The sequence below is a fragment of the Melanerpes formicivorus genome, unplaced genomic scaffold (genome assembly GCF_026170545.1).
Source record: "Melanerpes formicivorus ecotype bairdi unplaced genomic scaffold, bMelFor1.0.p_v2 SCAF_28, whole genome shotgun sequence".
In the NCBI taxonomy this organism is placed as follows: domain Eukaryota; kingdom Metazoa; phylum Chordata; class Aves; order Piciformes; family Picidae; genus Melanerpes; species Melanerpes formicivorus.
In genome coordinates, this window is record NW_027142380.1 from 8,374,391 (window position 1) to 8,387,098 (window position 12,708).

Genomic DNA, 12,708 nt, shown 5'->3' on the forward strand with positions numbered 1-12,708 from the left:
CTTGGGTCCCTGCTCCATGCATGTCTGACTCCTCCAGGCCATGACTGGGACACATTTGCATCCTTGCTCCTCTTCACCCTCCTGCCCTGTGTTCTGTGTAAACAGGTCTGGGTAGGTGGGGTGGGATTGTAATCTTTCAGCAGCAGAACCACTGAGAGGGAAACCACTCCTACCCCAAGTGCCACTTAGTGCAGATATGATGGAGATCTATTGAGCAGTCAGCACAGAAAGGTCAGGAGACACAGTAAGCACCGTTTGTAGCTGCAGTGAATCCCCATGTGTGCAAATCTCTAATAGGACCAAGCAGTAATACTCTGCAATGTTCTGCTCTCCCTCAATGTAATAAATATTTTATTAGAGTAATAGAAAAAAATGCATACAGATAACCATAGGATACACACACAGCTGGAAGTTTAAGGATAAATTTCAAACTTTTCAATATGAAACAAGGTACTGGGCACATATCTCATGGAGATATATAACTAGAAATTAAAGAGGACAATGGAATCACATGGAAATGGCAATACAGGGACAGGGACTAGAATGGTGTGAGATGAGACTAGAAAGAGTCACCCTTTGTTGCATGGAACATAACTAGATACCAACTAGTAACACCTGGTTTTCCATCCCTCCCCCACCCCCCATTTGCAAGTGTCTGCAAACATCACTGGTTAGCCACATTGAAAAGCAACTAGCCATTTATAACTAGGTATGTACAGTATATACAGAGCCTGCTTACTTCAACACTTAGCACGGATGTCCATCTGGATGTGATACTGAGAAGGTGATTTGCTATTTGAATGCATATCCAAAGTTTTGTGGGTTTGTGTTTTTGTTTACAGTGCTACCCTAATTTCATTAATCCTGGTTCTCTCCTTTTGTTGTCTGTGGTGGAATAATGCTGTGAAAGGAAAACCAAACTCTTTAAAAGGGTTTGCTTTATGTCACGTGAACACTACCATGGATGGAGGCAGCTCTCTACATTGATTGGATTGGCTGAGTGGACTAAATTCACAACTAGAGATGTCAAATGCACCAGGTTTAATGGATTTTTAATGTATTGCTGTGAAAGAAAACAGATTTCTCTGTGACAGCAAGCCTGAAGCGTCTTTATGTGTTTATCTTTTCTTCTAACCTATAGTATTGCCAGCAACTTAGCAGTAGTGGGGTGCATGAGAGTGCCAGAGCAGGTGAAGTAAGTTTTGAATTGGTTCAAGAGCAGTGGGAGGGGAGTTATGAATGTAACACTGAATGAGGGATGATCTTACAGACAGAGCAAGATAATTTGGGCTGCATATTTGGAAGCACCACATCACAAGGTGGGGAGGTGGTGGTAGTCCCTTTTCATAAGGCCGTGGTGCAACTGCATCTCAATGCTTGCAGCTGGGCACTTTTGTTAGTGAAACACTGACAGGAGTTCAGAGAAGGGCAACAGAATGATCCTGAAGGAAGGTGGGAGAATTTGGTTATGAATGAGGAATAAGAAATGTAAGGTGGGTACATAAGGAAATCAAGTTCAAAATGTCTTGCTGAAGAGGAGGGTTGGGTGTTGCAGAAGGTGTGTGAATATACACTGTGATCAAACAGAGCCACCTTTGAAACACAGCTCTATTCTGAAGGGTAGTAGTGGAAGCCTGCCTCTGGGACAGTCCAACCTGGACTAATATCCATAGTGGCACTGCTCTCTACCTTTCCTCTCTGATTTCTTGCTAGATTTAGACTAATTTCTATAAATGGCAGTAAGAAAAGTGATCCAAACCTATTGGATTATGACAGTGTCTTAAGGACAGCCTCTTGGTCAGCATGTTACCAAGTGACTGAAAAACCACAGCTCTGATGTTGTCCTGACATCAGAACAACACACCCCAAATGATTGAGTGTCACTGCAAAATGGGGTTTGTCACTGAGCTCTTCCTCCTTGCTCTGATCATGGTGCCATTGCTCTCTGTCTGTCACATTGTAGCTGAAGGACGTCATATGTAAACTCCTTTGGTTCAAGTATTAAGGCATTCTGGATTCCTTTTTAAAGGATTTGCTAAACTTTACAGGATAGTTTTACTTCAACCTACAGTGAAATATAAAGAATTTAAAAACACATCAGGATAGAGGAAAAAAAAACATGCATTAACCACTGCAGATTTCTTGAAACCCCCAGCACTTCTCTGGAGTAACAGATGCTTGCTCTTTTTTTTCCTTCTTTTTCCCCCAGCAAACGAACAAAAAAAAAGCATCATCACAACACAGAGTTAAGAGTCAAGGAAAATATTGTTGGCAAGAAGCTGGATACACTGAAGATACTCAAGACTGATGGACCAGAACCTCTTGCATCCATACCTGTGACAAATGAAAAAGGTCAGGATTAAATTCATGCCTGTCTGCTGTGCCAAAAAAAATATAAATGACTGCTCTTCCTACATGCTAAGCAAAAAGGGCTGTAAAGTTTTCTTTCTGACAAGCAAGGAAAACATGCAAAAAGACAGTGAATGTTTTCTAGCTGCAAAAGGCTGAGCTGTATGAATGCTCTTGACTTTCAAGGTAATAGTGGGGGGGAAAAAAAGGAGGAAAAGTGTACAAAACCAATCCGATCTTTTTCATACCAATTTTGCTGGTAATGTACCAGTTCAAGAGAATGAAGTTTGCCATGCATGAGGGCATGAAGACTGTTAATTGCTTTTCTTTTGATTAGCTTTTTTTTTACCATACAACACACACTATTACTTCTCTTACCCCCCCCCCCCATCAGTAAGGACTCATTTCCTATAAAGAGAAGCTGTGACATCTGCAGGGTGTCAGCTGTAGATTTATAATGACTCTCTACACCAAGGCAGAGAGCTGTCTCTCTATACCATGACCAGCATGAAGGAGGTGCTGGCATTGGCAAGGGACACTCTATAAGCATGTGATAAAATAATGGTGATTCAGCTTTAACTTACTAGCTAGCCTGGGAATCAGGATCTGCTCACTGCTGGTGCCATCTCCACCATCAGTTGTTGCTTTCACTTCAATGATGTAATCTTCATTAGACTGCAGCAGAAGTTCAGCAGTTGTCTTGTCCGTGCTCAGCACGTTCATACTGGGCTGGCTGCTGGTCCTGTACAAAACCTGCAACGGGAGCCAAGAGCTGCAGTGTGACATTGCTCACACTGAGCAGCAGTTCCTGTGTTTCTTAGAAACAAGGTTTCAGACTTTAAAAGGATGGCACGAGAGGAAAGATCTGATTTTGGGTTAATATTAGGGGGCAGAATTGCATTAAAAGGAGGAAGGTAACATCAATCACTCTCTTACTGCAGCTTTAATCTAAAATGTCATGATGTGTAATGATCACACATGAATAATGGAATCTGTTAAGTATCTTGATGCTGTATTGTTCTAGAAATTATCCCACCATTTGGAATCTGTCATTACCTAGATCAGCTTATGCCAATACATAGTTTGGGAAGGAGTAAAGTAATCAAAATTACAGCTTGTGCTTGGAAGATGCTCTGCAGGTGCTCAGTGATTATCTTGCCATGAAACTGAACTGCATTTGGCATCCCCTGTTTTAAGGAGCAGGAGCCTTCCCTGAACTTCACAGCCTGCTGCTCAGTATGATCAGGCAGGAAGGATTTAAGAGCAACATCAGCCTCCCTTTGTTCCTGAAGGCTTGATGAACTCCTGAGTTCAAACTAAGTTCTGTTAAGGCCCTTGCCTTCTGGGATAAACCCAGCCCCCACAAGTGCTTTACTTCGGTAAAATTAAGCATCTTTATCAAAATTCAGCTTACCCTCAGCAATGTTTGCTGTCCACAGGGGAACCTGGAAGTGGTGTGGGAGGCAGCAAGCAGTGTGAAACTCTGCATGGTGTGTTTTTAGGTCAGCTACCATCGATGGAACTGGATGGCTTTATCTAAGCTATAAACAGGTATTTCATGCCAGTATACTCAGAACACTGAGTAGTCAGATTTTCAGCATAAATCTTTTATGCAGGAATATATCATGTGTGATCAAGCTTCTGCAGCTCATCAGGAACAGCCTCAGCTATTCTCCTAAACACACTTAAGATACCTGACACACTGAAATACTTGTACATTTGTGTGTGCTGATCAGAATTGGAGTAGATGCAGCAATCTAACTGCTATCAAGGCAATGAGCATGTCCCTCAGCAGGTAAGAAGAGTAAGATTTAAGGATATCAGTTTGATATAGATGGTATTAATAACTATTTATAAACTGCACCCATCAGCTATATCTTAGGTTAATTGGGTTCTTTTAAGCTGTTACACAGTTGGGGAAGTGTTACAGAGTTATAATGAGTGTTGTTAGATATGTTACAACATCCAACTATTACACATCTGGGTAAATGTGATCCCACGAGCTAGCAGCAGTGCCTGCAGCTCCTGGCTTTGCCTGCATGAGGAGGAGAAGGCATTTACTGGACATTAATGGTTAAAGCACCACAGGTTGTGAGACACTGTTAGAATATGATCTAATTTCTGTCCAAAGGAGGCACTACTGAAATGATTCAGAGGTGGTATCATGCACCCTGTGAACTCCTGCCTTGCAAACAGACAAGACAAAGCAAAGAGAGGATTGCTTTCAGGTATTTTTCTGGTCTGTTTTCCCTTACCTTGTACCCAGTGACCTCTGACTCATTCTCCATCGCTCTTACTTCCTCCCAGTTGAGGATTACTCTGGAGTTGGTGACATTCCACACAAGGTTTCCCGGGGGTTGACTGGGTGCTTCAAATACATAACAAAAGCATGACTTAAATTGGCATTAGTGATTTATACAACAGTAGGAAATAATAGCTCAGGTAATTGCCTGTCATTACATGTCAGATGCAAAGCAACTGAAAGGCAGCCTCTTTTGTACACTTTATGGTTCCGAGACTGAAGTGGGAAAAAAGAAGGAAAAATAGAATGGTACAAAATGTTATTTCTGAAGTTCTACTACCTGGTGATGTCTTTCCATAAATACAGCCAGACAAAAGCACAGATCTTAGGACATGAGTGAGCAGTTAGTACAAATTCTAATGATGGTAACAGACAGTTTCTAGTTTTAGTATCCTGCCAGGACTAAGCAAATACTACACAACAGGCTGTGTGTTTGTTAGACAAACCTAGTCTTAGTGACTATTCAAATCCACACACTGTGCTGATTAGCATCTTTGTAATGGGAAAAAATACTTGACAGGTTTGTGCTGCTCTTCTAACTCGAGCTGTGAGTCAGAAACACCGTCCGTACCACTTCTGTCCCTGCAGCTGGAACAACAGTGTGCTATGGCCAAGTAAATCTATTGGGGGTTTTGTTCATTAACAATCTCAGACTGTTAGTTTCAAAAGCAGTAGCATGCTTTTGGCTGTCCACTTCAATGTACCTTGAGCTGCCGAGCTTACAGGCAAGGAAAAGGTAAGGACAAACCTTTTAAGATGCCTCATGTTGGTTTGCTAGAAAGTGGGTCACACAGTGACACAATCAATGATTAAAATCTTTTCTAAATGTGTTAGGGAAAACAATTTACTGTTGCTGTCACCTAGTGGAGGCAACTGCTGCTTAGGTGGACTACACCATGCTTTGATGCTGAAGGTTTCAGTAGTAAACACTGACAGGGCTTTTAAACACTCTTATTTTCAAACTCTCTCACACAGGTAGCTCCCTACCTCCTTTACATGAGCAGTCAGATCAACCCCCTCCTGGTTATACTTCGTAACAAAAAGCGGACACACAAAACGTAAAATCTGAGAGTGAGACTTAAAAGAATGATTCTGAAGTCAAGTAACCACTTGCAGGTATATATTTGGCAGCATCTGCCCTGCTCTATATACTAAATAGGATTTAACCTGATACACTAATAAGCCCCTATGTGTAAATGTAAGAGGAGATTGTTTTACTCCTGAGAATTAAGTATTGCAGCATATCTGAACAGTTTCCACACTGAGATATTAAAGCTGAGTTTCAAAAGAAATGAGTCATTCTTTTAAATCCACAACAACATATTAATATGACAGCTGAAAAAATGAAGAGTAATTATAGCTAAAACCCCCATAAGCCTCTATCTACCACTTGACTTTTGGAAGTGATTCAGTAGGCTCCAATTCACTTCACATACCAAAATCTCCACTAATCTCCAATCTTCAGAACTGCAGAACATAATCTGTAATAGGTCAGATCCTGAACCACCACCACCACCATCTCACCTAAGTACGTGCCCACTGCTAAGCATGCACAAAGCTACGTGGATTTCTCTGAGGCTCCACAGATGCCTGGTCACATACTCTAGTGCTTAGAATTGATGGATGGAACATTTTCTTGTAGTTTAAGACCTTCTAAATAAGAAATAAGTGTAACATCTTCTTTTATAAATGTAGGCAAGTCTTCCTCAATTGCCTGCCATTTTCCATAGTGTTCAGTTCTTGTGTCCCCAGAATAAGGACAGAGAGCTATTGGAGGGAGTCCAGAGGAGGCCACAAAGATGATCCAAGGGCTGAGACACCTCTGCTGTGAGGATAGGCTGAGGGAGCTGGGGTTGTAGAGCATGAAGAGAAGACTCTTGGGAGACCTTAGTGCTGCCTTGCATTACCTGAAGGGATCCTACAGGAAGGCGGAAGCGAGACTTTTCATAAGGGTGTCTAGTGACAGGACAAGGGGGAATGGTTTGAAGCTGAGGGAGAGTAGTTTAGACTGGACCTTAGGAAGAAGTTCTTCAATATGAGGGTGGTGAGACTCTGGAATAGGTTGCCCAGGGAGGTTGTGGATGCCTCCTCCCTGGGGGTGTTCAAGGCCAGGCTGGATAAAGCCTTGAGCAGCTAAGTCTAGTTGAGAGGCATCCCTGCCCATGGCAGGGAGGTTGGAGTAGATGATCTCTGAGGTCCCTTCCAACCTAAGGCATTCTGTGATTCTGTGATTGATTTTACAGAACTAAGCTATGCTTCTTATTTTGGGCTGGGAATGTGACTGTTGATTTCAATTATAAGAGCAAAGATACTTTAATGGTCTAAGATAAACACTGAGTTTTCAATATTGAAATATACTGCCAGCTGACCTTAGGTATTTGTTTGCTTTGATGTAGCAAACAGTCCCTGAGAAGTATCTTGTAAATCATGTGGGGTGAATGTAAATGCAGTGTGCACAGGAATCCTTCTCAGTGAAAAACACATCAATCACCAATATTCAGGTTAAGGTAGAAATTGGCATTGATTAAAAATCAGACATTTGAATGAAAAATCAGATTCTACTGCAGCAGTACAGAGAATTATTTATCTTAGTCAATTCAATTAGCAGTTAGCAAAATCCTTCAGACTGACATCATACTGTACTGCAGTTTTTGCTCTCTTTATTCACCAGCAAGACCTGTGGACATAAAGCAATTAATTTTTCTTTTTAATTACTCCAGTAGCAGTGATCTTATCTTGACTAAGGGCCTGATCCAGCTCCTGTTCATAGCAGTGGGATCAGGTGCTTGTCCAGGTCTCTTTCGTGGAATATCACTGACCAGACTGGCACGACCTTGAGTGAGCAGCCAGAGAGATGATTAATTAGAGAGAGCTTCTCATCATGTCAGGCACAGGCTACAGGCAGTGAGTTAGTTCAGCTCAGCCAATTCATGGTGACTATGCATAGAATATATTTAAAGTCCAGCAAATGTAAGTTCATCTGTGTTGGTTTGGTCCTCAGCGACAGGCTGCCACTCACTGCTGCATATAATCATTTCTGATAAACTGCCTTGTTTTGTAATATTGATGATGTGACTGCTTTTGGAAGCAGGATGTTAATGACTCTTCCAGAGAATTTGACCTTTCAGACAGATTTAATTGTACATTCTTGTGACTGTGACAGAAATACTTGGAGATTGATGACCCTAATTCTGAGTTGCAGTACAATGCACGAGCACGCTAAAAATATTTCCATTTGTAGACAAATTAGTGCAGCCTTTGACAAGCTGTTCCCCAGCTTAATTTCTCCTTTTTAATAGTAAAGTGGCCTCTTGTGCAATTTGTTCAAGGGGAAACAATGGACATGAAGGATTGTTTTGCATGAATGGGATGAGGATCACTGCATTTCAAACGCCGTGCCCTAGAGAACTTACAAATATGTTACAAAACCCTGAAAAATTCAACAAGTCTGGCTTTGGCCTTCCAAATAACAGGAATTGTTCCTTTCACATTCTTCCAGCCACTAGAAGAATAATAAAAGAGTCTGTGCAGAAATTAGAGATCTATCTTCAGCTTCACTAGCACAGCCGGGTTTCACTTACTTATCCTGCTAAAAGCAGCAGAGGGTAGAAAATGGAAGATCTGTGTGAGTCCCCTGGCCTGTGAGAGAATTCAGGAGTTATGCAGATTGTGGTCCCCAGGAAGGTGCCTGTTTTCATTTCCCTGCAAGCACTAACACACACTTACAGCTCTCCCCACTTGAAATTCAAGCTACTTACGTGTCTTTTTTGTGGTAGCATTCACTGTGGCACTGAAGGGACCTGCTCCAGCACTGTTATAAGCACGGACAGCTGTGTAGTATGCTAAGTTGCTCTTCAAACCAGTTATTCTTACTGATGTCTCATTCCCTGCAGCTTTTACTCTGTTTGAAGATTCTTCTTTTCCACCATTGTTCCAGTACCTAACCTAGTAGATAGAAAACCAAACCATTCAAAAACCATGCTTGGAATAGAGTGTTCACCCACAGCACTGCATTTGACTCCTTTAAGTGCCTTTTATTTGTTCTCAAGTGAGAAAGGTGAAACTACATTCAGGATCCAAAAATAAGTTTACTATGTAAAAAAAAAAAAGATAGCTATAATGATTCTTATCCATTTGCTTTTCACACTTGCTGCTCTATTTACTGTGACTGTAGGAAAATGGAAACTGAAATATTAGATCTTGCTTAAATTAAAAGATGACAAGAGCAAAACCATCACCTCATCTAAAAAAGCAAGTTAAACCTAGAATAACTGTCCCTTATAAAACAGTTCTTTTGTGAGTAAAAGCAGTGCTGAAAAAGTGACAGTTTGGAAGCACTGTTAGACACATGGCTATCAGCAAAGCAGAATTTTGTTCTGTGTTCTTTATTTTAGACTAGACTAGACTAGAATTAACCAGGATGGAAAAGACCTTCGAGATCATCAAGTCCAACCTATCACCCAACACCATCTAATCAGTCAAACCATGGCACCAATGGCCTCATCAAGTCCCTTCTTAAACACCTCCAGTGATGGTGACTCCACCACCTCTCTGGGCAGCACATCCCAATGGCCAATCTCTCTTTCTATGAAGAACTTCTTCCTAACATCCAGCCTAAACCTCCCCTGGCACAGTTTGAGACTGTGTCCTCTTGTTCTGGTGCTGGCTGCCTGGGAGAAGAGACCAACCCCCACCTGGCTACAACCTCTCTTCAGGGAGTTGTAGAGAGCAAGAAGGTCTCCCCTGAGCTTCCTCTTCTCCAGGCTAAGCAACCCCAGCTCCCTCAGCCTCTCCTCACAGGGCTGTGCTCCAGACCCCTCCCCAGCTTTGTTGCCCTCTTCTGGACACCTTCCAGCAACTCAACATCTTTCCTAAACTGAGGGGCTCAGAACTGGACACAGGACTCAAGGTGTGGCCTAACCAGTGCTGAATACAGGGGCACAATGACTTCCCTGCTCCTGCTGGCCACACTGTTCCTGATGCAGGCCAGGATGCCATTGGCCTTCTTGGCCTCCTGGGCACACTGCTGGCTCATACTGTCAACCAGCACCCCCAGGTCCCTTTCTGCCTGGCCACTCTCCAGCCACTCTGACACCAGCCTGTAGCACTGCATGGGGTTGTTGTGGCCAATGTGTAGAACCTGGCACATAGAAAGTAGCCTCCTTCTGGGTGTAGATGGGGCAGGAAGAAAGCAAGCTGCATTTACCCAGCACTTGGTGCTTTACAAGAGGAGCCAAAAAATCCCAACCAGCCAACCAACAAAAAAACCCCAACCCAACCAACCAACTCCAAACAAACCACCCACCCCCGCAAAACCAACCAACAAAAACTCAAAGGAGAAGCAAAGAGGGGCCAGTTAGGAAGACACAGGGTCCTAGCAGCAGGCACTTCAAACAGGCAAGGCCACTTCTTCCAGGAAGGAGATAAACAGCAAAATAAAATCCACTTTTTGCAGGTCAGAGCACACTGCTTGGTTGGTTTGTGTGAGAAGGACTCTGCTTATCTGCCTCTCCTGCACAGAGGTGCACTGCTGTCCTGCAGCCTGCATGACCCTTGTGGCTCACAGCCCCTTACCAGTGGTACTATACATTCAAAGAGCTTACCTCATAGCCCAGTAACCTTCCACTACTCATCTTCCAGGGAATGGCTGTCCAGGAGACTTCGATGACCGAGGATGACAGACTTGTTGCAGACACACCAGAAGGTGCTGTGCTTGGCTCTGTGTTGGGAAATCAGTAAATGAGAGATGGTCAGCAGCACTGGTGACTGAAGATCAAAACATGTCCATGTTCCAAGTGATCTCATTTCTACTGCCTGCTTGTTACATTGTCTGATGAAACACCTCATGTAAATATCTGGAGGTAACTCACTCGGTCTTGAGGTACCTCAGCCACATACCTTCTTCTGCTGAAAACACTGTAGTTACTGAACTAAATGGCCCTTCTCCTTTGTTGTTATAGACCCCAACTTTGACTTCATATGGTGAAAAGGGCAAGATGCTTTCATTCCTAAAGACATATCGTGGTGTGTCAGGAGAGGTGACCACAGTCTGTATCCAAGTCGTGGTGCCAGAGGGGCGGAAAGCAACAACATAGCCAAAGCCTTCTCCATTTTGTAATTCTTCGGGGATGGGCTGTAAGAAAAGCAACAGATGACAAAGTCTGTGATGCTACACACAGCACTGCACATGCTTTGCAGGAAGAAAGCACCCACAGACTAACAGACATGATTGTAACCAGGTTCTGGTACTGCTTTTGGTATTGTTCCACCAGTGAATTAACTCTGGACCAGCAGAGCAAAACGTGCTCCTTTGAACTTACTTTAAGGTTTGCACTTCAAGAAGAGAGTAACCTTCAGGTACTTCCCTTATTTTTCACTGAGTATACTGCTTTAAGACTCTTCAGGAAATGCCTTTTTTTTCCCCCTTTACTTTCACAATCCATAATTCATAAAAAATGAATAATTGCTTACTCAGCTCTTCCAGAATCCAATACTACCTTTGTAAAATGGCTTACACCATGCTCTGCTGTGATTATGATTAGATAGCCACACAGAGCAGTGTTAGCAAAAGAATGTTAACATTTTTTACCTCATTAAAAAGGGGACACCTAACAAAGCGGTGTCTGATTGTTGGCACTGGCTAGAATGTGCATCCAGAGTTAATGGTAGGAAGGCAAATTTGCTCTGAATAGCATAATTCTTTGGCTCAACCTTTGAGCAACTCCCCTTTCTCTTCCCCCCATTCTCCTCCTCCCTTTTTTAGCCTCCACATTTGTTTGAGAAGCAATCTCAGACACACTAACGAAGCTCCCCACTGCTTGCCATCCAGCACAGTAACACAGGGAAGCAGGAGGGGGAAGGCAAACGTGCAGAGCTGACACCACAGACTATTACCAAGCACATATACATCCCAGATGAGAAGCTGCTGCAGCCAAGGAAATTAATTTTTTAAGGAGTTTGAATGAAAACAATCATTCTCTGAAGAAAATTGCTTGCCAGGAAACTTACATCCCATGTTATGACCAGTTCAGACCTGCTGCCTCCTCCCCCACTGACTTCAGATGGGGGGATTTCAGGAACTGCGGAAAGGAAATGCACAGCTGTCTACACAGTGCAGATACAAGAGACCACAACACATCATGTTATCCTCCTGCTCTGCAGCTGACTTGGTTGTATTCATACTGCTTTTGCAAACCAATGGAAATGCTTTTTGAGGCAGGGTGGGCAGTCCTGGAAAGACACAGCCCTATCCCACACCTTGCTGCTGCCCATCACTGGGGCAGGCTGATGTTTTTCTGAGTGCCTGAGGACCCTCACTAGCTTGCAGTCTGAAACATGCAAGCTAATGCATGTAAAAACTGGAGGCATGTTTCATATTTTTAGCAGCAGAGTTAACTTATGCAGATGTCTTGGGCAATGGCCTTACTCCCCGGGACCTCCTGGGGTTTTAATTGATGTCTTCTTCCGAGCCGCATGCTTGTTACATGGGAGCTGTACACTGATCAAACACTGGGAATGAAAATACCCTGTCAAAATTAACCTTTTCCCATCCATCAATACATCCAGACTCTGCAGCACTGCCTGAGCTGGCAGACTTTGGCATGCTAAATACAGTTTAAAGGTATTTAGATGTCATGCCTCTGTGGTGCTCAATAATGCACCACAAACTGTCCACAGCTAAACGGAAAAATCACGAATTGGTGACAGGCTTTTATACTCCATGGGTATTCCAGGATTGTTTGCTCAGAGCCACGGATATGAACACTCTTTTTTTTTTTTAACAAACATTCAAGATTCTTAAAATAAAAGCAAATAGAAGAACCCACTAACCTGCCTCTTCAGTTCTTACTTTTTCTGAGGGTAAACTAGGTTCTCCACCTCCTATTTTGTTATTGGCAACCACACGAAATTCATATTCCACCCAAGGATTTAAATCCACAACGGTGGTTGTGAAAGTTTTTCCATCAATCACATCTGGAACTATTTAAAAAGAAAGAAGAAAATAAAACAAAAAAACCCACAAAAACCATAAAGTAAGAACATGGTGTCCCTGGTCA

At 42.8% G+C, this 12,708-nt stretch overlaps 1 protein-coding gene across 1 annotated transcript in view; it reads right to left on the bottom strand.

Annotated features, from left to right (window-relative positions):
• Positions 1 to 324: 324 nt before the first annotated feature.
• Positions 325 to 12,708, bottom strand: part of CNTN3 (contactin 3) — a 130,222-nt gene continuing 117,838 nt past the window's right edge. The window contains exons 14-21 of the mRNA XM_068154378.1: positions 12,482 to 12,631; positions 11,660 to 11,730; positions 10,550 to 10,784; positions 10,255 to 10,370; positions 8,410 to 8,596; positions 4,605 to 4,717; positions 2,934 to 3,102; positions 325 to 2,334 (exon numbers count right to left, since the gene is read on the bottom strand). Coding sequence (XP_068010479.1) covers positions 2,234 to 2,334; positions 2,934 to 3,102; positions 4,605 to 4,717; positions 8,410 to 8,596; positions 10,255 to 10,370; positions 10,550 to 10,784; positions 11,660 to 11,730; positions 12,482 to 12,631 — 1,142 coding nt within the window. The 3' untranslated portion in view covers positions 325 to 2,233. The remainder of the gene's footprint in view (positions 2,335 to 2,933; positions 3,103 to 4,604; positions 4,718 to 8,409; positions 8,597 to 10,254; positions 10,371 to 10,549; positions 10,785 to 11,659; positions 11,731 to 12,481; positions 12,632 to 12,708) is intronic.